This window comes from Chiloscyllium plagiosum, chromosome 23 (assembly GCF_004010195.1).
Source record: "Chiloscyllium plagiosum isolate BGI_BamShark_2017 chromosome 23, ASM401019v2, whole genome shotgun sequence".
Classification (NCBI taxonomy): domain Eukaryota; kingdom Metazoa; phylum Chordata; class Chondrichthyes; order Orectolobiformes; family Hemiscylliidae; genus Chiloscyllium; species Chiloscyllium plagiosum.
The window spans coordinates 4,818,807-4,844,735 of NC_057732.1; the positions used below are offsets into that span (position 1 = coordinate 4,818,807).

General features: G+C 40.7%; 1 protein-coding gene across 2 annotated transcripts in view; it reads left to right on the forward strand.

Moving 5' to 3' along the window:
- Positions 1-25,929, forward strand: part of ints13 (integrator complex subunit 13) — a 79,474-nt gene that overhangs the window by 47,990 nt on the left and 5,555 nt on the right. For both annotated transcript variants that reach the window (XM_043713348.1, XM_043713349.1), the window contains 5 exons: positions 6,267-6,356; positions 9,712-9,801; positions 18,439-18,617; positions 19,941-20,111; positions 22,138-22,292. In XM_043713348.1, coding sequence (XP_043569283.1) covers positions 6,267-6,356; positions 9,712-9,801; positions 18,439-18,617; positions 19,941-20,111; positions 22,138-22,292 — 685 coding nt within the window. The remainder of the gene's footprint in view (positions 1-6,266; positions 6,357-9,711; positions 9,802-18,438; positions 18,618-19,940; positions 20,112-22,137; positions 22,293-25,929) is intronic.

Genomic DNA, 25,929 nt, shown 5'->3' on the forward strand with positions numbered 1-25,929 from the left:
GTGAATAGTATAATTAGGGGATGGATTCTGTGCAGCTGTAATCATGAGATCTGATGGCTGTGGTTTCCTGCCTAATGCCAGCATAAAGGAGATATTCTTAGGGTTGGACAGGAACTTAGGAGTGGGAGGGAGGGATCTGGTTGTCATCATCTATACTGGCACCAATTACATTGAGGGGACTGGAAAAGAGGCTCTGCAGGAAGAGTTTTAATATTTGGGAACTAAACAGGAAAAAAAAGCAGAACCTCCGAGATGATATTTTCAGGATTACTGCCTGAGCCATGGATAAACTAGCACAAGGTAAAAATCAAGGAATAAATGCGCTGCTGTAAAGGGTAATGTAGCAGGAATGGTTTTCAGTTCATGGGGCCCTATCACAAGTACTGGGACAGAAGGGAACTATTGGCATGACCATAGGCTCTATTGGAACTGTGCTTGAATTAATGTCCTGGCAAATCAAATACCTAGGGATATAGTGAGGGCCTTAAACTATTCAGAGTGGTGGTGGTGGTGTTGGTGGGGGTGATGCATAGACTTATAAACAAAAAGATATGACATTTCAGGTCAACTACTTTGATCGCCAGAGAACGTGTACAAACATTTTTGAAAAGCAGCAAATAGGATGGAAGGGGAGGAAAACTGGTAAAATTTAATGGCTCTTAAAGGTTTGCAGTAATCAGACCAGAATAAATGAATTAATGACACACACAGAAGTGGTATGATCTTATGGCCATTACAAAGAGACTTTTGAAAAGACAGACAGGAAGTGATGGGGTAGCTTTCTTAATACAAGATAGAATAAATACAATAACAAGAAATGATCTAGGATCAGATGATGTAGAATCCATGGGTAAGAAAAGAGGAAAGCAATACTGTTGGGAGTAGTCTATAGCCTAACAGTCATTGTTCTAAGGACAGAGAATAAAACCAGGCTTTTTTTTTGAAAGAAAGGCAGTTCATCAATCACGTGACTTTAATCTTCAGGTTATTTGGAAAATCAAACTGGCAAAGATAGCTATGAAGAGGAATTCATTATGATTTGAGACTTTCCTGAAACAATATGTTCTGGATCTTCCATAAATCAGATCGGTTCTGAATCTGACAATGTGTACTGAGGCACATTTAGTAAATGATCTGAGTAATATATCCCCTAGGGAACAGTGGCCATCACATGGTAGAATTTAGCATTCAGTTGAGAGAGGAGAACCCAGGTCAGAAACTACTGTGCTCAGCACAAATAAGGGTAACTAAAAAGGGATGAGTGTTGCTTTGGCTAGAGTAGACTGGGAAAGAAGCTTGGTAGAAAAGATTATAGAACAGTAATGTCAGATGTTTGGGAAAATAGCTCATGACTTGCATCAAAGACATATCCCAGTGAGGAAGGGCAACTCTGTGAAGGGGATAAATTGACCATGGTTAACCAAGGATGTTAAGGATATTTAAAGAAGCATACAATGTAGCAAAGATTAGTGGTAAACCAGAGGATTGGGCAAGTTTTAAAAGCAAACAAAACATGACTAAAAATACTGGATACAGAATTGGCTGGCCCATAGAAGGCACTGGGTGATAGTAGGTGGACAGTATTCAGCCTGGAGCTCGATAACCAGTAGTGTTCTGCAGGGATCTGTTCTGGGACCTGTGTTCTTTGTGATTTTTATAATTGACTTGGATGAGGAAGTGAAAGGGTGCATTAGTATGTCTGCTGATGGCACGAAAGTTGGTGGAGTGGAGGACAGTGTGGAGGGCTGCTGTAGGTTGCATTAGGATATTAACAGGATGCAGAGTTGGGCTGAGAAGTGGCAGATGGAGTTCAACCTGGAAAAGTGTGAAGTGATTCATTTTGGAAGGTCGAATTTGAATGCAGAATGCAGGGTTAAAGGCAGGATTCTTGGCACTGTGGAGGAACAGAGGAATCTTGGGATCCATGCCCATAGATCCCTCAAAGTTGCCATCCAAGTTGATAGGGTTGTTAAGAAGGTATATGGTGTGTTGGCTTGCATTAGCAGGGGGATTAAGTTTAAGAGCCTGAGGTTATATTGCAGCGCTGGATAGCCCTGGAATGTTGTGTTCAGTTCTGGTGGCCTCATTATAGGAAGGATGTGGAAGCCTTAGAGAGGGTGCAAAGGAGATTTACCAGGATGCTGCCTGAATTGGAGGGCATGCCTTATGAAGAAAGGTTGAGGGACCTAGGGCTTTTCTCATTGAAGTGAAGAAGGGTGAGAGGTGCCTTGATTGAGGTGTAAAAGGTGAGAGGCCTAGATAGAGTGGATAGCCAGAGATTTATCCCAGGGCAAAAATGGCTATCTGAAGGGGACATAGTTTTAAGGTAATTGGAGGAAGGTTCAGGAGAGGTTGGTACTTTACACAGAGTGGTATGTGCTGCCAGCTGTGGTAGTAGAGTCAGATACAGTAGGGGCATTTAAGCGACTCTTGGATGGCCCATGGATGATAGTAAATTGAAGGGTATGTGGGTTAGAGTACGATAAAAGGTCAGCACAACATCAAGGGCTGAAAGGCCTGTACTGTTCTAGAGACTACAAAGTGATATAAAAACCAACAGCAAATCTTAAACATAAAAACAGAGGCACCAAAGTGAGCATTGGCCAGTCAAGAGAATTAGGTTAGGGAAGTGATGGGAAACTGGAAACTGCAGAGGAGTTGAATAAATACTTTGCAACAGTCATCACAGCAGAAGACGCTAATAGCCGACCAGAAATACTAAATCAAGGGGCTAAAGTGGGGGATGGGGCTGGAAGTAAACGCACTAACTATCACTAGAGAAAAAGTACTAATGAAATGAATTGAAATAAAGACCATTAAGTCTCCTTGACATGATGAGTTGCTTCCTTGGAATTTGAAGGAGGCATCTACAGTGATAGTGGATACACTAGTGGTAATCTTTCAGAAATCGTTATATTATGAAGCGCTAGAGAATTGAAAAATTGTCTATGTAAAACCTCTAAATAAAATGGGAGACACAAAGAATTGGTAACATATAGGCCAGTCATCTTAACAGCTGTCACTGGGATAAGTTAGATTCCATTGTAAATAAAGTAATAGAGCATTCAGAAATACATAATCCAATCAAGCAGAGTCAACATGGCTTGAAAGAGGATTGGCTAATTAATGGAAGACACACAGTTGAGATAAAAGGGGTATTTTCAGGATGGCAACCTGTAAGCATTAGTATTCTACAGGCACTTGAGCCAGAGTCACAATTATTCACAGTATATTTTAATTAACTGGATCCTGGACTTCCTGGCTGGGAGACCTCAGTTAGTCCGGATTAGGAACAGCATCTCCAACACCTCTCACTGAGCACGGGGGCCCCCAGGGCTGTGTGTTCCGACCACTGTTGTTCACCCTGCTGACACAGGTCAAATCACACCATCACATTTGCTGATGATACGACTGTAGTGGATCTCTTTAGCAGGAGCAACAAGTCAGCATACAGAAAGGAGGCGTAGTGGCTAACAGACTGATGCAGAGCCAACAACCTGTCTCTGAATGTGAACGAAAGAGATGGTTGTTGACTTCAGGAGGGCACAGAGTGACCACTCTCTGCTGGCCCATGGAGATTGTGAAGAGCATCAAATGTCTTGGCATCCACCTAGCGCAGAATCTCACCTGGACTCTCAATACCAGCTCCATAGCCAAGAAAGCCCAGCAGTGTCTCTATTTTCTGCACAGGCTGAGGAAAGCTCACCTCTCACTTCCCATCTTCACCACATTCTACAGCGGGTTCATTCAGAGTAGCCTGAGCTGCTGCATCACTGGTTTGGGAACTGCACCCTCTCGGATCGTAAGACCCTACAACGGATAATGAGGGCAGCTGAGAGGATCATTGGGGTCTCTCTCTCCTCCATTACAGATATTTACACCACACGTTGCATCCGAAAGGCTAAGAGCATTGTGGAAAACCCCACCCACCCCTCACTCAAACTTTTTCCCCTCCTGCCATCTGGCAGAAGGTACCGGAGCATTTGGTCTCTCATGGCCAGACTCCTTAACACAGTATGATCAGACTTTTTTTTTCCCCCATCTGAAATTCTTTGCATGACTTCAAACTGCTGCTAGAAAAATATCTTAATTATCTTTCTTCTGTGAGACTGTAACCTGCGTGTTTTGCACTTATGCACTTTATGCCATGTACGATTGTGTAGTTTGTGCTGTCCACGGGGCACCCTCGGTCCTGGAGGAATGCTGTCTCATTATTACGGTGTCAGTTGTATATGGTAGAAATGACAAAATACTACTCTACTCTAACATTCCTGCTCTTTTGACTTGAAGATCTCTATTCTGAAGACTTTATTTTATTTTTTTATCCCACTAGTGTTAATCACGTACATAAGTTATTTTTGAGGAGGAAAAAAAGAGACCTAATCGCAATCTAAAGATCTTTCTTTAAATTTAAAGACTAGAAGCAATCATCAATCCCACTGTCAAATTAGCTACTTGTTTAGGTAAAAGCAAACAAAGCCTTCTTCTTGTGATGAACACTGACAAACTGTTGTAAGTCTTATTCCTTGAGGTGCTGAGTTGCACTGTTTGCTACTTATACATGTTCCCAACACAAGGTGTAGCTCGTGGTTAACAAGGAGCCAGTTTCAACTGATTCCTAATTAGGTTTCTCTTTCAATGCACCCCTTAAAAATAAGCCTACTCGAAGCTCTCAACTGCAGAATTTTACTTTAATGTCAAGTACCAATTACAATCTAAACTGGGATAAATTATGTTTGTATAATCTCGTGGTTGTGGTTATGTACTATAGAGTGTACAGGAAAACCGCACGCACTGACCAGGTCCTGAATTATATCAACAACCATTGGGCGGCATGGTGGCACAGTGGTTAGCACTGCTGCCTCACAGCGCCTGAGACCCAGGTTCAATTCCCGCCTCAGGCGACTAGGTGAATTGGCCATGCTAAATTGCCCGTAGTGTTAGGTAAGGGGTAAATGTAGGGGTATGGGTGGGTTGCGCTTCGGCGGGTCGGTGTGGACTTGTTGGGCCGAAGGGCCTGTTTCCACGCTGTAATGTAATCTAATCTAATCTAATCTAATCAAACCACCGAAACACACACAATAGAAGCTGTATTAGGACTCTGTTCAAAAGGTCCACACTACACTGCAGCAATCCCCATCTACAAAATGAAGAAGAACACCTCTACAGAGTCTTCGCCAAGAACGTATATCCCCATAGTTTCATCCGCAGATGCCCAAGTACATACCATGCCCTAATTCACTAGCCGCGCTACCTTTCATAAAAACCTCTCTGAACTGACCGCCAGGCTTCTCCAATCACTTGGGTTCATGACAGCCACACTCAGACAATGACTCACCAGGGTAAAAGACCCTCTACCCATCATGTGCCAGACTAATGTAATTTACAGGATTCCATACAAAGCCTGCACGAAACACTGTACAGGGCAAACAGACAACTAGCAATCCACATCCACAAACACCAACTAGCCACTAAACACCATGACTAGCTGTCCCGAGTAGCCATGCACACAGATGAAAAGGACCACAAATTCGACTGGGACATCACAACAATCATAGGACAAGCTAAACAGAGGACACCCAGAGAATTTCTCGAAGGATATCACTTATCCATGGACTCCATCAACAAGCACCCTGACCTAGACCCAATATACTGGCCACAATAACAAACAACCGAAACCGGCAACTAGAAGCAGCAGGAACGGAACCAAGCCACTTCCAGAAGAGAGTGCAGCAGCGCTTTACAGGAGGCTCCAAAGCACTGACGATGTCACTGAGACAGGGGACGAAGCAACTGCAAGTCAACTTCCCAGCTTGGTGAACATACTCACAACTACGACAACTGGCACCCGAGCTACAGGTTTTTACACAAACCTTGAGGTTTGCATAAATTAAGCGTTTATGCATTTTCTTATCCAGCAAACATATACTCAATCCAGTATTTTCCTGTTCACTAATTGCTGAATTGTTGATGAGAGCCATAGGGAATGCTGTGGAACATGCACGTTATTCTCCTGCATGTGACTGATATGAGAGACACTTGTTAAAAAGTTGGCTGCAATAATAGTGGTTAAGTTATCAAAGTCTGTTTGGAATAAGCTTTAGTTGAACACTTGCAAGGGAAGAATTTTCATTTTATATTTTAGAGTCATCTTTTCTATTTTTGATATCTCTCATCTAGAGCATTAAGATGGAATTGTAGTTTGCTCAAAATGTTTTGAAATTTAATTGTTCATGCAAAATGCAATCTGCTGTTTTATCTTGCAGTTGATCCACATTTGAGCAGTACCAATAGAGATAGTGCTATCAAAGAAACTGTGACATTAAAATGGTGTACCCCACGAACTAATAATGTTGGTAAGTATCAAGTAAGGTGAAACTAATGATGAAAATGATTTTATCTATTGAATCGTTTAACAAAAAAACTTTCAGTTGTATTAATTGTAAACACTTGTCCCTACAAAAAGAGCCAGTAGAATGGAATTTGGAGGTGTTGGGATCATTTGTCACTACTCAATTAAACATCTCAGTTAGCATTTGCTCAGCAACAATGCAAAATGTAGGGGAAGGGTAATAGTCCCTAAATTTTAGTTTGTTTCTTATGCAGAAAGAATCCAGTTGCTCGGAGTACACGCCAGCTCACCATAGAGCAATCTCGTCAATCCTAATCTCCTCAATCCATGTCACCCTGCAAGTATATTTCCTTCAAGTATCCATTCAGTTTCTTCTTGAATTTTCTGGAATGAATTTTCTTTTTTGCAGACTAATTGTGGAGTTGGGTGTTAAAGCAGGAGGGACTTCCAGTAGGGGCTGATTTGGGGTTTCCTGCATGATTAAATTCTCCTCTGCTCACGTGCATACGCTAGTGAAATGACACATTTAATGGGCGAAGCGTTCTGAAGCCTGCCAAGACTTTTTAAACTCCCATATCAGGGCATCATATTCAGAAGAAAACTGGAGAGCACTTGTCTGTCTGTAGTTCAGGAGTATCAGTCATACTCTACTGATCAACCCAGTCACCTCTGCAGATATCAGAGACCAGGCAGAAAGTGGTGCCATGTTTTTATGAATCCTCTCAAGAGGAACTGGTCTGTTTCCATGCTGTACATCTCTATGACGCTATAACAAAGGCAAGTTCTTTGCCTAGAGATGGCAACAGGAGGCTATTCCATCTCATGAAGGCAGTCTGAACAGAGGTAGCTGCAGAGGTTAGTGCTTGAGAGAACCACATTCCAATGCCTCAACAGGTTGAAAAATCTTCTACACTCTGCCAGATTATGTTTCACTGCCTTCTCAATGCTTCCTGCTGCAGTGAGTGAAAGTTAGTATCGTAAGGTGGACAGTGTGGAGGTCTGTCACACAGGATATTGAGTGCCAGTCATTTCCATCTGTTGCGTAGTGCAAAATCAGTGCTTGTCACTTAATTCCACTTAGTCATATATCGCTACCTGGACAACAGCGTTACTGCTTCTCTCACATCTACCAAGATACACACTCAAACATTAAAGGAGCTGCAACTGAGTAGCTCGCATGCCATCATGTCACTGATCTTTCATCACAACTCGGAGAATTTACACCTGTTGTTCACCAGAGGCTTGCAGGAGACCAAAGGTGACCTTTTGAGTTGAATCGCCTTTGCTCTAATAGGATGTGATGGCATTAGCCATGTTGTTGCATTGTTTGGGGGTAAGCTTATTGGCTTGGTCAGATTTCACTCAAAAACTATTGTGTTTAACCACATAGCCAGACTACATATGACTTGCGATTTGTCATGAGCTGATTGGGGTGGAGAGCCAGTGCCCCTCCTAATTATTTGCTCAAAGGAACATTTTGATTATGACGGATCCAAATAATTGAAAAAGGTTTGTACTCACCAAAGCTTGGAGGAAGAAAGCTACCCTGCCAGGGTTCATACCACCTATATATAACTGAGTTTATGAATGTATGCAAAATGGGTAATGCAATCCACCTGGAAGTTTGAGAAATTATGTTTAATCCACATCAGGAAAGTGTATTTATACCCCTCAGCCACTTATGTTCCCCCACCTATTCTTCTAAAGCCCTGCGAGTTCAAAAAATTCTATGCATCATTTTCACTTTGCCCATCTTCATAGGCAGTCAGTTCCAAGTCATTCCTATTCTGTGCCAAGCAGATCTCCTGCACATCCCCTCAGGATTCTTAAGCTTGTGTCCCCTCATCCTTCTATCATCAGATAATAGGAAGAGATTTTCCCCGTCTACCTTATCGAATCTTGTCAACATCAGTGCCCAGCTCAGCGAGAGTAGACATGTAGTAGCATATGGCTTTTGCTCGAAATGTCGATCTCGAAGCTCCTTGGATGCTGCCTGAACTGCTGTGCTCTTCCGCACCACTAATCCAGAATCTGGTTTTCAGCATCTGCAGTCATTGTTTTTACCATATAGTAGCATATGACTAATGATAGAAATCCCTGAGGCATTCGCACTTCACAACTTCAACATGACTCCACCCGTAAGGTAGACTGAGTTTAAGATGCAAAGGTTTTTTGAAGGCAGGAAACTCAGGAAATGTGGCATCTCCACTTAGCCTGGGTGGAAATGAATAAGTGAGTAATCTTGAGCAGTGGCATTGTTGCCTTTGAGCAGCTAAGTATACAAGCATACACTCCTAGAGTTTTTATAGCATGAGAAAAGACCTTATTGTATTTCATCTAGCATCAGTCTGTTGTAGTCCCATTTTCCAGCATCAGCCCAAAGCCTTGAATGCTACTTCATTTCAAGTGCAAGTACTTCTAGTCTAGTAAGGACAAAAGGCAAGCTACTAAGCTGACTATCCCAATACAGTCAGACAACTCACTGCATTGTCATGTGGAATGACATGTCGATATGCAATCAGGCTCCACATCCATCAGAATGTACATCACTGAGGTTAAACTAAAAGAGGCATGTTGGTTTCCCAAATTTGTTCATTTAATCTGTGTTTCTCTTTCTACTGTGAGGTCAGTGATTAGTTAAAATTTTACCCCCACATAATCTTTGCAACAACATTGGAAGTGAGAGTGGGATAATTTGAACTCTACTTCACTTGATCCTGGAAGTATATAGAATCGACCACATTCAACAGCACCTCCCAGACTTCCATAATTTAGAAGGCCAGGACAATAGTTTCATTGGGGTGCAACCACCTTGAATATCCCTTTAAAGTCACACATCGTACTCACTGGTACTTGTGTTACCATTCTTCCATTACTGTGGAGAACCTTCGCTACAATGATGAAAAGATGGGTCAGTGAGGAATGGTCAATGAATGCTGGTCATTAACACCTAGAAATGAATTTTTAGAAATGCTTGAGAAGACATGGGGAAGAAATGGAGGGAATCTTGAGTGCCAGAAATGCTTGTCATGTCCTTCTGTAAATCATGCACATATTGAGCTATTTCATTATTATTTTGACCCAAGTCCCACTTTAAGGACCAGCAAGCTATTGTGTTGTGTTTCAGTGCAGTTTCCTGCACTTGAACAAGTTAAGCTGCTTTGTCTGACTGTCCTTGTGGTATTGTTCTTCTATATAATTTCATGCCTGTGTGGCTCTCAGGGTATTTTGCCATATGAAAGTAGAATGCTTTGACTTAGTGAAAAAATGCATATTTTTACTTCTAAATAGAATTGTTTTGTTAATTTATGTTTTTTTTTAATATGCTATTTTACATGGTGATACAATATTTCTTTCAGAGTTGCACTATTGTACAGGGGCTTACAGAATATCACCTGTAGACGTAAACAGCAGACCCTCCTCCTGCCTAACAAATTTCTTACTGAACGGTAGGTAATTTTTCTATATTTAGTATTTTCTGTATTTGATTTGAAAATATCATGACAAAGTTACAATATTACCAACGAAGTTGTCCCAAACAGAATAGACAATAAGTGCAGGAGTAGGCCATTCAGCCCTTCGAGCCTGCACCGCCATTCAATATGATCATGGCTGATCATTCCTAATCAGTATCAGAATAGTCAGGACTGTGTGCTGGTAGTGTCAATGTTTGCTGTTGTAATTCCACAGAAGCTGGCAGCAACTTCTGGGGGTTTGGGTACATTCAGAATGATGTGGGAATCCAGAGATGGTTGTCCATGAATTTATCGTCCTCTGTGTGGTGTGCTGCAGAGGTTCCCACAGACTACCATTTCCCTTTACAATCTTAACTTTACAATCATAGCTTCCACTCCAACCCTGTTCACCTGGCTGTAAAATCCTGGAAAAAGCTACACCTTATTGACTTGCAAAGGGGATTTTAATGGTATACGAATTTCTTCATTATTGCTAAGTAATCACTCTGGTCCTGAAAAACCGCTTTCATGTTTGTGGAATTTCAAAGTTCTGTGCAATTATTTTAAAATTCTGTTTTTTACAAACATTACCTTTATTAGTTTTCTGTGTCGCTTATTTCTATTTTAATAGTTATACATTTAATGCCCCAACTGAAAATATAAGCTAGAAGTTCACTTAAAAGATTTTAAATACTTTTAGTTTTGTAGTTTGGTTGAATACACACTTATTGTCAGCAGTGCTGCTGCCCTTGATTTGTTGCCAGATTTAAACTGTTACAGAGAAAGGGGCAATTCTAGTCACATGGTTCTCGATCTTTGCAGGTGGCATCCTCCAGGGTTAATGGTGAACACTTTTGCACCATTGCTTACTGCAAAAAAAAAACAAGCAGTTGACCCACTCCATCACACTCAGAATCACCTTATGCCAAATACTAGGGAGATCTGATTACCAGTTGTAAACACTCCTCTCAGCAACAGCTTAATTGACAAGAGTATTGATATCTAACATATCAATAGGTATAATTTGAAATTGATAGAAGATATGTGTTGTCTGTATTTGGTTTATAATAATCATGGTCTAACAGTGGTGGTGCCCCTAACTCTGGGCCAGAAGTCCATGTCTGAATAGATTGATTGAAAATAGCAACAGTTGTTACCCTAACTGCCCTCTGCTACCTATGTTATCGATACATAGTTACTGTTCGTGAATCCTACATTTATAAAGACTAGTTTTTCTAATTGGAGTATTAATGCAATCAATTTAAAATGGCTGATTTATCGCTGATGCATCGGAAAATTTGGTGTTTTAAATTGTAAATATATTACAAAAGCCTTTGAGAAAATTAAGACATTCTCTATTGTGGAAATTCTTCTGGAGTGTGTTCAAATAAGTCCTGGATGTTTTAACTTGGTCTAAATAAGCACTAATTAGTCCCCATTATCTCAGTGTCACTTTTGGACAGGAGCCAAGTTGTGTCCAGATTTTTAAAAAAGCATCGCTTTCAATTCTTTTATTTATTTCACTATCTGCAATTGAAAAGACAGAAAGGGTAATGATTTCCCCTTATGAGAACCTGTATTTTCTCTCCCATTTTGTTTACATCAATTGAAATTAATTATTTGAGCCTTTCTTTGTAAATAAGAAGCAATTTTTGTTTTGAAATGTAAGATTCAGAGAGAACTTGACAGGGTAGATGCTGAGAGGATGTTTCCTCTTGTGGGGGAGCCTAGAATTAAACGTCAGAGTTTAACAATGAGGAATGTCTCATTTAAAACTGACATTGGGGGGGATTCCTTCCCAGAAGGTTGTTAATCTTTGGGATTCTCTTCCCCAGTGAACAGTGGAAGCTGGCCTGAATGTACCTATGGCCAAATTAGATATTTGTGCATTGATGTTGAATTTAGGCCACAGTTAGATCAGCTCATTATCTTATTGTATGATTGAGCGGGTGGGAAGAGTCAAATGGTTCCCTCCTGTGCCTATTATTTATGCTGTCATGCTCTAAGAAGTAAAGGAACATTTTGTTCTGAACAAAGTTCTATCCCAAATGACTTTCCCCTCCAGCCCTACTGTTCCCAAAGCTAAGTAATAAGAATTCTGGCCAGGTCACATCCTGCTCCAGAGATGTGAGTACAAATCCAAGTTGATACTCCAGTGCTATGCATTGGAACCAGTACATTTTTAGATGAGACAGCTGCCCTTTCAGGTAAAAGTAACAGATTCTGTGGTACTATTTTGAAGATCAAGGAAGTTATCCCCAAAAATATCACTTTTAAAAACAAAAGTTCTATCGCTATGCATGCTATCACTGTTTGTTGGAACTTGCTGGGTGCGAATTGGCTGCTGTGTTTCCCATGTTACAGCTGACAAAACTTCAAAAGTACTTGATTGGCTGTATAGCACTTTGATATCAGATTGCAGATGATACTGTAAAAATGTAAATTTTCTTAATTGCCTGACCAGTGAGTGAGGCCTAAGATTATTCTCTGGTCCTGAGGCATCTTCCACTTCTTAAATGAATGATCATCTCCTGATCACAGGTCTCTGTCTATTGGAGTCATAGCGATGTATAGCACAGAAACAGACCCTTTGGTCCAACTTGTCCATGCCGACCAGATATCCCAACCCAATCTAGTCCTACCTGTCAGCACCCGGCCCATATCCCTTCAAACCCTTCCTATTCATAAACCCATCCAGTTGCCTTTTAAATGTTGCAATTGTACCAGCCTCCACCACTTCCGCTGGCAGCTCATTCCATACATGTATCACCCTCTGTGTGAAAAGGTTGCCCCTTAGGTCTCTTTTATATCTTTCTCCTTTCACCCTAAACCTATGTCCTCTAGTTCTGGACTCCCCCACCCCCAGGAAAATACTTTGTCTATTTATCCGATCCATGCCCTCATGATTTTATAAACCTTTATAAGGTTTTTAGAGGTATATAAGCCTCTGACGTTCCAGGGAAAACAGCCCAGTCCATTCAACCTCTCCCTATAACTCAAATCCTCCAATCCTGGCAACATCCTTGTAAAGCTTTTCTGAACCCTTTCACAATGTCTTTCCTATAGGAAGGAGGCCAGAATTGCACGCAATATTCCGACAGTGGCGTAACCAATGTCCTGTACAGCTGCAACATGACCTCCCAACTCCTGTACCCAATACTCTATTATTCAATATCTCTGCATGGCATAATCATGCCTTACATGTGGTTTGATTTATCAGCAGCTCTGGTTCGATAAGCTTTTTTTCCGCGCTCTGCTTCATTTGCCAAAGGATCTAATCTAACTTTGCACATGTACATACGGAGGCAAAAGTATCATGTGCCAAATTTGTCCCTTTGTTATCCTACTCTTCTTGAGCTGAAATGCTTAAAACATTTTCCTGTATCAAGGCTTAATTAATGCTTGAACTTTGACTTTGCACTTCCTCAGTTTAAAGGATATCTTAAGTTGAGCATGTACTGCACCTCTATTGCCCTCTGTGTTTTAGATAGCAAGGCTGCATTTAGGGGCAATGCCACATCTTTGTGAAGACTTGCAGTCCCAGAGTGGGAGAGATGCACCTGACTGCATATAGCTAAACCAACAACATCAAAGTTAGGTTAGATTCCCTACCGTGCGGAACAGGCCCTTTAGCCCAACTAGTCCACACTGACCCTCTGGAGAGTAACCCACGCAGACCCATTCACCTATTCCCTACTAACGCACCTATCACTATGGGCAATTTAGCATGGCCAATTCACCCGACCTGCACATCTTTGGACTGTGGGAGGAAACCGGAGTACCCGGAGGAAACCCACGCAGACACAGGGAGAATGTGCAAACTCCACACGACAGTCGCCCGAGGCTGGAATCGAACCCGGGTCCCTGGCGCTGTGAGGCAGCAGAGCTAACCGCTGAGCTGCTGTGCCACCCCTAAATTAATTCTGAGCAAAAAATAAATAAGCAGGCTGCAACACTTTCTTACATTAAGCTTTAAGTTAGTTGTAAGATTCAGAAAAAAATCTGTCAAACTTGTTTTGTAAGTCAGTACTTCTGAACTACGTTAGCGATGGTGTCATGTTGACTGACAGTTAACCATTTTTATTGAAATTAAGATCTCCAGCTCTAAAGAAATTTAAGATAGCATTGTTACTGTTTCCCAAATCATACAACTAACTTAAAATTTAATATACTGCTGTGATGTCAGAGGTGCTGCTGGACCATAGCAGCCAAGTTTGGAAATGCCGTCCCTCATTTTCCATACTGCCCCCTCTCTCTTTGGATAGCAGGATACTGCAGATGGAAATCTGAAATAAAAAAGACAACACTGGAAATATTCAGGTTGTGGCAGCACCTGTGGAGAGACAAACACAGTTACTGTTTCAGACCTTTCATCAGAATACAAGCCTGCTCCTTCCTTCACGTGTTGAAGCACATGTTGCATTTCACTTCACAAACTGATGGCCAATCTATTTCAATGCCCTTTCAGCAAAGATGACTGATTATAATATTCTGATTTTGGTCTCAATCTTCGTTAAGCCATTCTTTATGGATTTATGAGAGTTCACCATTTTTAAAAAAAATCTTGTTGGCGATTAAATGACTTTTCTTTTTCCAGCTGTTTAAGTTGTGATTAGTCAGAATCACCAGGTGAAATTACCTTTATTTAGGTCACCTCGTGATCCCCAGGCCATCACTCTTTTGTTATCTCTAAACTTTGACTGACCGTCTGGTTTTGGTTGTTATTTGGTGAGTGTTGTTTGTTCCAGAAGTTTGTATGTGGCAGAATGTTGAACAGTCATTTTGAGATTTTCTAGAGCTGAGCTCGGAGTTGAAAGCTATTTGTGAGATCCGTTTCACAACATCACTTGAGGTTTCTTTCAGTCCTTTTATTCGAAGGGGACACATTGTAGACAAGTTTTCTTTCAGGTTATCTTAAATGAAACCAGGCAAAATTTTTCCAGTGAATAAATGTATTATTGTTTGGCTTGCTCTGTTTTAATGTCACCCATGAATAGAAAGTTGAGAAGCAGCATTCATACTGGCTGTGGAGAAGTCTGTGGGCAAAGCTATCTTGTCAAATTCTGTCAAAAAGGAGAACAGAGGAATTTTATCATAGAAATTACATCAGTTTTCAAACTCAGACCTTCATGCTCAGTGTAAAAATAAGGTGAAGAGATGTTAGCATTTATTTTCAGTCTCCTCTCCCTTGCTGGTTGGAGCCTCCAATTTTTAAACACAATTCAGCCTCATAGTCTATCTCCTTTCTGTACCATTGATGTCATGCATGCCTGTGAAAAGGAGGGGAGGGAACAACACACTTCCCCTCCACACTGATCAGCTACACCATTACTTTCCAGAACTATTTGTCCATCTGCCAGTTAGCATGTAGCTCAGAGTATTGTGCCGATTGCTTCCTTCACAGTTCTGTCTTGTTTGTAATACTGTCTTAGCAGGACTCCTCTTCTTCCGCAATGTTATAGGTTCCAAATTAAGGCACGGCAACTAACTCGCCTCCACCTTTAGCTGTGTTTCCCCTCCAGCTGCTTTGTCATTACCCTGACAACATGCCCTTCTGACTGTCGATAGTGACTGCAGTGAATATTTCAATGTCAGTTGTGTTTTTTTCTTGTAATTGGATCCCTCCAAACATTGTGACCATGTTCTGCTGTGAAATATGTAGCTATCTTCCACTCCCAAATCATAGATATTTGAAACACAAGTCAATTCAGCTTCTTGGATCTATGCTGTCTCTTTGAAACAGCAGTCGTAGTTATCCCCGAGTCCCTGACTTTTATCTATAATCTTGTCCAGTCCTCCTCAAATACTATCCAAATTGTTTTTAATATCGTTGGAAAGATATGGAAGCTGATTCCACCAAGCAGTACATCCCACATCCTGAGAACTCTTTGGGGAAGATTATTTGGGGTGGTGGAGAGAGACATCAGTCAAACTGATGTCTCTGGTCTGTAAAACATCCTCTGCTTCCCCCAACTGACTTAACCAACCTCAATCCTAACAGACCACCTCTGTCCAAACCAGAGGGAATGAGCTTTAAGGAGAGGCTAGAAAAACTCTAGTTGTTTTCTCTGGAGCAGCAGAGGCTGAGGGGTGACCTGATAGACGTCTATAAAATCATGAGATGCATAGATAGGGTTGGTTGTCAGAATCTTTTTCTCGGAGTCGAAATGTCTAATGCTAGGGGACATGTATTTAAGAAGAGAAGGGGAAAGTACAAAGGAGATGTGAGGGGCAGGTTTCTTACACAGAATGGTGGGAGTCTGGAACGTTCTGCTCGGGGTGGTGGTGCAGGCAGATACGATAGGGGTGTTTAAGGAACGTTTATCTTAGCACATGAATATGCAAGAAATGGAGAGATACGGGCCAACGGCAAGAAGAAGGGATTTGTTTAATTTGGCGTTATGCTTATCCCAACATCCTGGGCCGAAGGGCTTGTTCCTGTGTTGTGGAGTTCTATGCTGTTCAAATGTTCATGTATTCAACATCTTCTGCAGAATCTTGATCATTCTTGTTTCATGTTTTACCAAAGAACTCGGTCAATTTAATTCACACAATTTGCCTTTAACAATTCCATGCTAGTTCTCCTTCATTTTTCTGTGAAAGTTTGTTGTCTTTGTCCCTGATTATGGTTAAAGGTTGATACTCAAATGCACAAATAGTCAGTCTATACAAGTAGTGATGTAAGATCTCCCTCTACAGCAGATTCTGGAGAGAGGTGATTCTGGAATCATAGAATCCCCACAGTGTGGAAACAGGCCTTTTGGCCAAACACGTCCACACTGACCCTCTGAGCAGTAACCTACCCAAACCCATTCCCCTTGTTATCCTATATTTGCCCCTGACTAAAGCACCTAACCTACACATTCCTGAACACTATGGGCGATTTCCGGCTCAGGCGACTGACTGTGTGGAGTCTGCACATTCTCCCCGTGTCTGCGTGAGTTTCCTCCGGGTGCTCTGGTTTCCTCCCACAGTCCAAAAATGTGCAGGTCAGGTGAATTGGCCATGCTAAATTGCCGTAGTGCTAGGTGAAGGGATAAATGTAGGGGAATGGGTCTGGGTGGGTTGCTCTTCGGCGGGTCGGTGTGGACTTGTTGGGCTGTAGGGCCTGTTTCCACACTAAGTAATCTAACCTAATCTAATTTAACATGGCCAATTTACCTGACCTGCACATCTTTGGACTGTGGGAGGAAACCGGAGAACCCGAAGGAAACCCATGCAGACACTGGGAGAACATGCAAACTCCGCACAGACACTCGCCTAAGGCTGGAATCAAACCTGGGTCCCTAGCGCTGTGAGGCAGCAGTGCTGACCACTGAGCCACAGTGTCGCCATTAAACACATACCCTGCAAGTGTGAACTCGCATCTTGCAAATGCTAATGACATACCTGGTCAGTGTGGGGATTGAACCCACAATCTTAGCGTTATTTGCACCACACTCTAACTACCTGAACTAACTGACCTCCCCTGCTGTATACAGCCTTGTGCTAAGCTTAATCATGTAAATAGTTAGCAGAATGTTAAATGTAAAGATAAGATTATCATCAGCTCTGACTTCTTAATAGATACTTTTCATCAGGATCAGTAATGTAGGATCAACAGGAATGGTAATCATTTTTAGTCCATCTTCTCTGCCCTATTATCATCCTTTCACAGCTTCCATCTTCCCTTCCAGTGTCAATACTTTGTTTCAAAGACACGTGCAATGTAGTGATTAAACCATGTCCTCTGTCTCCACATGAAGGTGTTCTTTATAGCCCAACTTGTTCCCTAGCTAGCTACTTAAATGTTCTATAAACATAGTGTTTAGTTTGCAGTTTAACATCGCTTGCTAATCTATTGTGTTTGTTATTTGCTGTAAAGTCTGCTGAATCATCTGCAACATTAATTGAGTAATGACTTCAGTTGTAATATATTTTATTTGCATCTCTATTGTTTAAAGGTGTCTCATGTATTTTTTCAAGTTGCTTAGGCCCTTAACTACTTGTACAGACATATTCTGCCATGTGTGCATCGAAGAAAAGAGATTTCAGAGGAAACAATAGTGTATTGCGTATTCTTCTGGCATTGCAATAAAACTAGCCAAATAATCCAGTTTGTACCAGTTTGAGTAAATCCTGCTAACTCTGCTTCCGCTGATAACAGAATTGTGGGTGTGTTTTCACTACATCCTTTTTTTTGTTTTTGAGGGAGCTGAGTTGAAGTTGTGGTAACCTTAGGGTTTCCAGTCCATACATGTCTGTGAATAATTTTCATTGCTAGATAAATCAAACTGATGAAAATTCTTATCTGAAACTGCAGAGCTTGGTTCTCCTTCTTCAGTTTACAAGTGACATTTCTTGTGTAGTGTGTGAAAGAATGTTGTTGCAACATTAATTGCTTGCACAATCTCTTTAGTGTGTGTGTATAGTCTACCCTTTGTAAATCAACTTTCACTTTGCCTACTTGCACTATTCCTAAAAGGAAGCACTTGTATTTCTCTGCCACCTTTCAAAGGTTTGGGACTTTGAAACATGAAACAGTTAATGAAGTATCATTGAAATGGGTTACTATTGTAATGTTGCAGTGTAGGAAACTAATGTGTTTTTTTAATATAAAAACTAATATTTATATCCTTTTGTATATGTCAGGTCGATCAGTTTTGTTGGAACAGCCACGTAAGTCGGGTTCCAAAGTGATTAGTCACATGCTTTGCAGCCATGGTGGTGAGATTTTCCTGCATGTTTTAAGCAGTGTTCGTTCCATTCTGGAGGACCCCCCATCGATTAGTGAAGGGTGTGGAGGAAGGGTTACTGATTACAGGATTACGGTTAGTCACTTTGCAAAAATATAAGTATTTCTAATTTGTTCTTATGTCCTGATATCCATAATAGTCAGTATGGACTGGCTGCTTAAAAACTAAATTAGCAATGTACAATGAAAAAAAGTTGATGCTTGAACAAATTTACATCAATTCTTAAAATAGCCTTCCATATACATATAAAAGCATTAAGTTCCTGTTTATTTGAAACTGATCACCTCTGTCTTCTAATCAAATTCTAATTCATTATTGATTGTGTCAAGAATTGAATCTTTAATGCATTCTCTAATGGCACACAGAGTACTTGTCTTCAAATGCAGTAATATTGTAGATGCATTGTACTGTATCTGCATTAGCTAAGCTGAATGCAGAATCACTTCATTTGATTCTCCATGGTGTGTGTCTGCACAATAATAACCTGAGATTTATTTACGCTCCACTTAAACTGGAAATTTGGGCGACTCTACCTAGATCCATACAAATCTACACAAATGGCACTGAAGACAAATGTCCTGCAGACAGGTACCTATCGTATTCCCAGCACCCCTCCCCCAAATTCCCTCCCCCCTACCTTTTATCTCAGCCCGCTTGGCAAACCAGCCTCATTCCTGAAGAAGGGCTTATGCCCGAAACGTCAATTCTCCTGCTCCTCGGATGCTGCCTGGCCTGCTGTGTTTTTCCAGCACCACATTTTTCAACTTTTCCTGATTCTTATCATCCTTAACTTGGTAACCCAGTGGCCATTGTTAAGCTGCTGTGCTATCCTAGCTGACTTAACACAGAACAAAAATTAGGCAGGACCTCCTAACTCTGGTTCTGTGACACCTCACTGTTAACAACTGAGTCAGCAGGCTAGCTTCCTGCACTTATTTTTCTGTTAGATTTGGATTCTGTGCAAGATACTCCGTTATGTAAGACATAAATAATGTGTAATATAAATGGGACAAGAAGAATCCAAACCCCAGTTTATTGTTATTATCAGAGAGTCCTACAGCACAGAGTCAGGCCCTTTGGCCCAAACTGGTCCATGCCGACAAAATGAAATGAGGGCATGTCCAGGATTTGAATCCAGGACCTCTTATATGTCAGCAATGCACAGGGCCCTATATCAGAATCATACCCCTGGACAGCACATCTCCAACTGGCAAATTAGAAGTTTGGTGAGAGAACTTAAAATCTAATCCCATCGGGATGGTTGATGGTCTACCTTTTTTATTACAGTCAAACATTGGAGTTGTTATAATTGTTCATTTTTAAAAAGAGACTTTAATTCAAGAAGATCAGTATCACATCCAGTGTTCTGGGTTCACGGTACTGTTTTTGTTTTATTAGGACTTTGGTGAGTTCATGAGGGAAAACCGGTTAACTCCTGTAATGGAAAGGGGCTATCTGATGGATGGAAGTATGGAAGTGCCACTGGAGAGAGCAAAGGCCCAGCTGGAGAGGCATACACGCTATTGGCCAATGATTATATCTCAGACTACAATCTTCAACATGCAGGCTGTAAGAAAATTTCTGTTGATTCACATGCACTTTCCACAAGTTGAGCATGCTGTTGGTGTTCATCCTCAGGTAATGGGATCAATGTCCAACTGTACTGTGCAACTTTCAAAGTGTTGGAGCAGCACGATTTAGCATTATGGCATATGACATATTTTAATTAAGTACAAAGGCAATAACTTTTGAATGAGAATTAATTAGTTCTCTTCCTTCAGTGATAGTCTTATGACACATAGTTCACATTATATTTGACCTATTGGAAATTAAAGTTGTTAAAAGTTGACCGAGCTAAGAACACTTCCTCCTGATGTACTGTAGTTCCCTATGTTGTTTTGAGCAACATTGCAGAGGCAGTAAGGAGCACTTTAAAGTCTCAACGTTCCTTACATTTGGTAATGTTTGCATGTGGACATTGATCACCTGACTTCCAAGTGTTCCCCAAGTGGTAGGAATCAAAAGTTTGAAAGTCAGGGCAGGAGGAGAGATTCTGTTTATTCCACAGATGAGAGGACAGTTTACTTTGTACAAAATGAACATTGGTGTTTTAACTCTGGTAAGATTTGTTTCAACAGATTATTTTTAAAGGATGCCTATTTTGTTTCAAGAAATATAGTCCATTCTTAGACAGTATTTTGAGAATTGACCTGAGGTGACTCTTACTTTCTTAAATATGTGCGGGGGTAAATGATAAGTCACTTGAATCCCTGTAAAAGTGCACAGCATGCATATCATCTGTCATTGTGTCACTTGACAAATTAAACTAGAGAACCTTGAATACTAAAGGAATAAGTGTTCTCTGTGAAAGTCTCTACAAGTTTTATTAAGGTTATTTTGAATGAAGGAAATATCATCACCTGGCATTAACTTGGATTTGTGCACTGATTGTTTTATATTTAACAATTTATTTACAAGTTGTTTCAGCTGGGAATGCACAGTGCTGTGCATTTAGGGTACACCAGTTCAACTTGTACATTTTTTTTTGTGGATAGAAATGACACTTTTTGACATTGATTCCAATGGGAATCCTTGATTCACTTAGTTTTTTTCATTTAAAGTGTGCTTTCCGAGAATATAACTTAAGATATTAAGTGAGGAATTACTGCATTCTGCAATTGGATGCTTTGAGCAGTTTTGTTTTGCAGACCTTGTTAGTAAATGTTGCTGGCTGGATTCTGCTGGGACCATGATTATTTATGGATATAAAGTTATTTCAGAACTGGTGCAGTGTTATTCTAATATCAAGGGTATTCTTAAAGCAGTGGACCAAATTTCCAATTTCAATTTTCATTGGTTAAAATGAAATAATATGTCTGGGTTGGTCTGCAAAAAGTAGATTGGTCATTCATGTTTCAACACAAGATGGACAAGCATATATTTACATAAAATTCTGTCACATTACTTAAAGGATAATGATGAGAAGAATGTTACCAGTTGATGTGTTTTTGGGGTAATGTTGGCTAGTACACAGGGAAACTGTCTCCTCCCTGAAATATTACTATCGGATTCTAATTGGCTAATCTACTGGAGAGGTCTAACAAAGCTGTGGTTGAGATCAGTACCTTTGACACTATTGTACACAGTGCTAAAATAGAATATCAGCTCAGATTTTCTGCTCAAGCCCTGGAAAAGGGCTTGAACTAGGAATACTTACGTTTACCTGGCAGTATTTATTTTAGTATCTGCACAAGCACGGTATAAGTTTTTGTGTTAGGCTAATGTTTACTGGCACTTTAAATGTGACCACCAAGAAACCAACCATTGAAATTCACTTACCGCACTATGGGTGAGGAGTGAACTTATTTGAGAAATCTGAGCTTGTCAATGCATTTCTACCTGGTACTAGTCTCCCTTTGCAAGACAGCATGATCCACTATCCACAATGGGCTGCTGGCTAATGTAAGCTGAGAAGTTGGAGGGAGGTGCTTAAAAGAAAAGATACTTCTAGCTGTTGCTCCCTGGTATGTCCAAAGCTGCCAATTACCTGTTTGTTCAATTTACTCATGTTTTCTCTTTTCTTTTTGATGCCCAGGTTGTACCTTTAGCCAGTCTAATTGTGAAGGAGAGTCTAACTGATGACGATGTCCTCAATTGTCAAAAAACTATCTACAATTTGGTAGATATGGAAAGAAAAAATGATCACTTGCCCATTTCAACAGTTGGCACCAGAGGCAAAGGCTCCAAAAGGTAACACATTTCCTCAAGAGTGAGCTTTAATTATCTAATACTTCATTACAGATAGCCAGAGTTTTGCTGTGGACATGTCCAGTTTTTAATGTGATATTTGTTGTTTTCCTCAAAAGAAACTTAACTTCAGCCCCCTGGGCACTAAGCTCTGGGTGTTCTCTCCCTAAACCTCTCTACCTTGCTTTCTTTTTAATGTGTTGCTTTAAAACCTACCTCTTTCTAGCCAAGACTTTTGGTTATCTGCCTGAATTGTGAGAGACATTTAGTGTTGAAGTGTTTCTGTGAAGTGACTCGGCATGTCATTTACAGCAAAGGCATGCTATCAATGAGTTAAAATATTTTCTATTTTGCAACTCTAATACCTACCTACCCTGACAAAACCCCACACCAACACTTGTACTGCTTGTCCCAGGAACCTGTTACAGTCTCTTTATTTTACTGTGTTGTTTGTCCATGGTAGAATTTTCCTTTTCACATTCGTCTCCTGTCTTTCTGATTCAGCCTCATGGCTTTTGTGCTGGTTTAGTTATCTTTTGGAGCTCTGCATCCAATGTTCACTTTGCCCATCCCTACCAGAATTCAGTGTTTCCATTCTTTTGGTATCATTATCTATAGCTTAATCTTTTGTGCTTCTTCTAATCTGCTTTAAATCTCTATAATAATCTTTCTACTTATTGATTATGTTCCTTCATTTGTGTGTTTTCTTCAAGAAATACTACATGTGTACTTTTATCTGTTTAAAATTTTGGAGCTGATGTCAACCTGAATTGGAGGTGGGATCTCCCGCAAACTGTGTATTTTGCAGCAGAGTTTCTGTGTACTAAACCAACCAATCCCCCAGTGAAAAGAACTATTTCTTCAAAATTGAATGCTTGTTAGTTGCATAATATAAATTGTCAGCGTGAAGCAGTTTTCAGTAAATTAAACCATCGTTTCCAGTCATTCGATTTGGGATTTGTCATGTCATTCAATGATCCCTGAAGCGTCATATCAATATTGGGTGTTATTGAGTGTGGTCTCAAATTTGTGTCATGGGCGATACATTAAGCAGCAGCTCTGCAGCGAAAGAGCTGGTGAAGGACAGTCTCTGCTTGTTTGCATATGTTCAACTCACTAGCAAGTGAAAGTGTACTTACTAGTGAGGCCACGCCACCTTGATAGACAACTGGATTAAACGGCAGCAGTTCATTTTTTGTAAGAACATTGGAAACGAACCAGGAGGAGGCTATTTGTCCCCTTTATTCCATTCAGTTGGCTCATTTACTGCTTTAGCATCATTTTCTTGCTCAATCTGTATACTGTTTTTAATTCCTAGAAATCTATCCATCTTAGTCTGAAACATACTTCATGACAGAGTCTCCCCCAGCCTCGACTAGAGAATTCTGGTGGTTCACAACCCTCGAAGTGAAGGATTTCCTCCTTATCTCAGTCCGAAATGACCTACTTATTCTGAGACTTTGTCCCTGGTTCTTGGAATGTCCTTTCTGCATGTAACCTGATAAGCCCTGTAAGACTTCTGTATGTTTGAATGAGTTCACCTCTCATTCTTCTCAACTTCAGAGAATAAAGTCTCAGTCTGTTTAGTCTGTTGTGATAGGACAATCCCTCCATCTCAAGAATTAGTTTGTTGAACCTTTGTTGCACACACTCTCTGGCCATTATATCCTTCCAGAGATATGGACACCAAAGTTGTATGCAATACTCCAGCTTGATTTTACCAAGTCTCCATATAATTGCAATTGGACATTTTACTCCTATATTCAAATTCTTGTGTGATAAAGGCCAACATCTTAGTTACTTGCTGTATCTGAATGTTAACGTTTGGTGACTCGTGAACAAGGGCATCCAAGTCCCTTTGAAGTTCAACAATACCAGCCACTCACCATTTAACAAATACTGTTTGTGTTTTCCTGACCAAAGTGAATAACCTCACATTTCACAACATTGCATTCCACCTGTAAAGTTTTGCCTGCTCACGCAGCCTCTTCTAGCAACTCTCATTCCACCTTGTTATATAAACTGCAAATTTGGAAATATTACATTTAATCCCTACATCGAAATCACTGACATAGATTGGGGCTCTTGCACTGGTCTTTATGGTACACCACAAGTCACAATCTGACAGAATGCAAACAACCAATTTATTCCTACACACTGCTTTCTGTCTGTTAACCAGTTCACAGTACAGTTCCATGTGCTCTAATTTTGTTTATTAACCTCATGTAGGACCTCCTCAAAAGCTTTCTGGAAATTTAAGTATACTACATTTGCTGGTTACCCTCTATATCTGTTCTATAGAACAGCCATCATTTCTGCTGGTTGCATTCTTACAAAGCTCAAGTTTGTGAAACACAATTTTTATTTTATAAATCCACATTGACTTTTCTGACTCATAGAGTCATATAGCATGGAAACAGACCCTTCAGTCCAGTTCAGGTATGCCAACCAAGTTTCCCAAACTAAACTAGTCCAATTTGCCTGTGTTTAGTCCATATCCCTCTAAATTTTTGTTATTTATGTATCTTTCAATGTCTCATAAATGTTGTAACTGTACCTGCATCTACCACTTCAGGCAGTTCATTCCAGGGCCCTATTAAACCTTTCTTCTGTCACGTTAAAATTATGCCCCCTAGCTTTGAACACACCCACCCTAGGCTAAAGACCTTTGTTATTCACCTTGTGTGTGCTCTTCATGACTTGAGAGACCCCTCAACCTCCTACACTCCAGGGAAGAAAGTCCCAGCCTATCCTTATAACTCAAACCCTCCAGTCTTGACAACATCCTAGTAAATCTTTTCTGCACACTCTCCAATTTAATAGTAGCCTTGCTATATCAGGTGACCAAAACTATGCACACATTCCAAAAGTGGCCTCACCAACATCCTGTACAACCTCAACATGACATCCCAACTTCTTTACTCAAAGGTCTGAACAATGAAGGCACTGCCTTAACCATCCTGTCCATCCGTGATGCAGTTTCAAAGAACTCTATGACCTGAACCCTCTAGTCTCTCTGTTCAACAACAATTTTGGCCCAACAGTTTTCAACTGCTTCATCAATCACCTTCCCTCTGTCATAAGGTCAAAATTGGGGATGTTCGCCAATGATTGCACCGTGTTCACCATTTGCGGGGGTGGGAGGGGTTAGGTTAGGTCTGGAACGTCAGTATGGACTCGATGGGCCAAATGGCCTGCTTCCACACTATAGGGCTTCTATGGTGATTTTTTCAAAAAATGCCACTCTCTCTGTCTTTTGCCTCCTTTTCTATCCTTCCTATAGTGTCTAAACCCCAGTACATTGAGATGCCAGTCCAGTCCCTCCCTCAGCCTTGTTTCTATAATAGCGATGATGTCTCAGTCCCATGTTCCCATACAAGCCCTTACATTGAAATAAATACAGGTTAGTTATTCAGAGTTACCTTGTTCTCTGACTTGCTGTTGTTTACGTTTTCTAATTAATTTGCTCCGTTTAACTTCAGAACAATCCTCATCTATCTCTCTATTCTCACTATTACTTAGAATATTCCGGCTTCTCACTCTCCACTTTTACATTATGCTGCAATCATTTTGAGACATCCTTGAGCCCGGTACTGAAGTGTCAACATACCATCCCGAACTCTCACTCACGGCTGCAGAA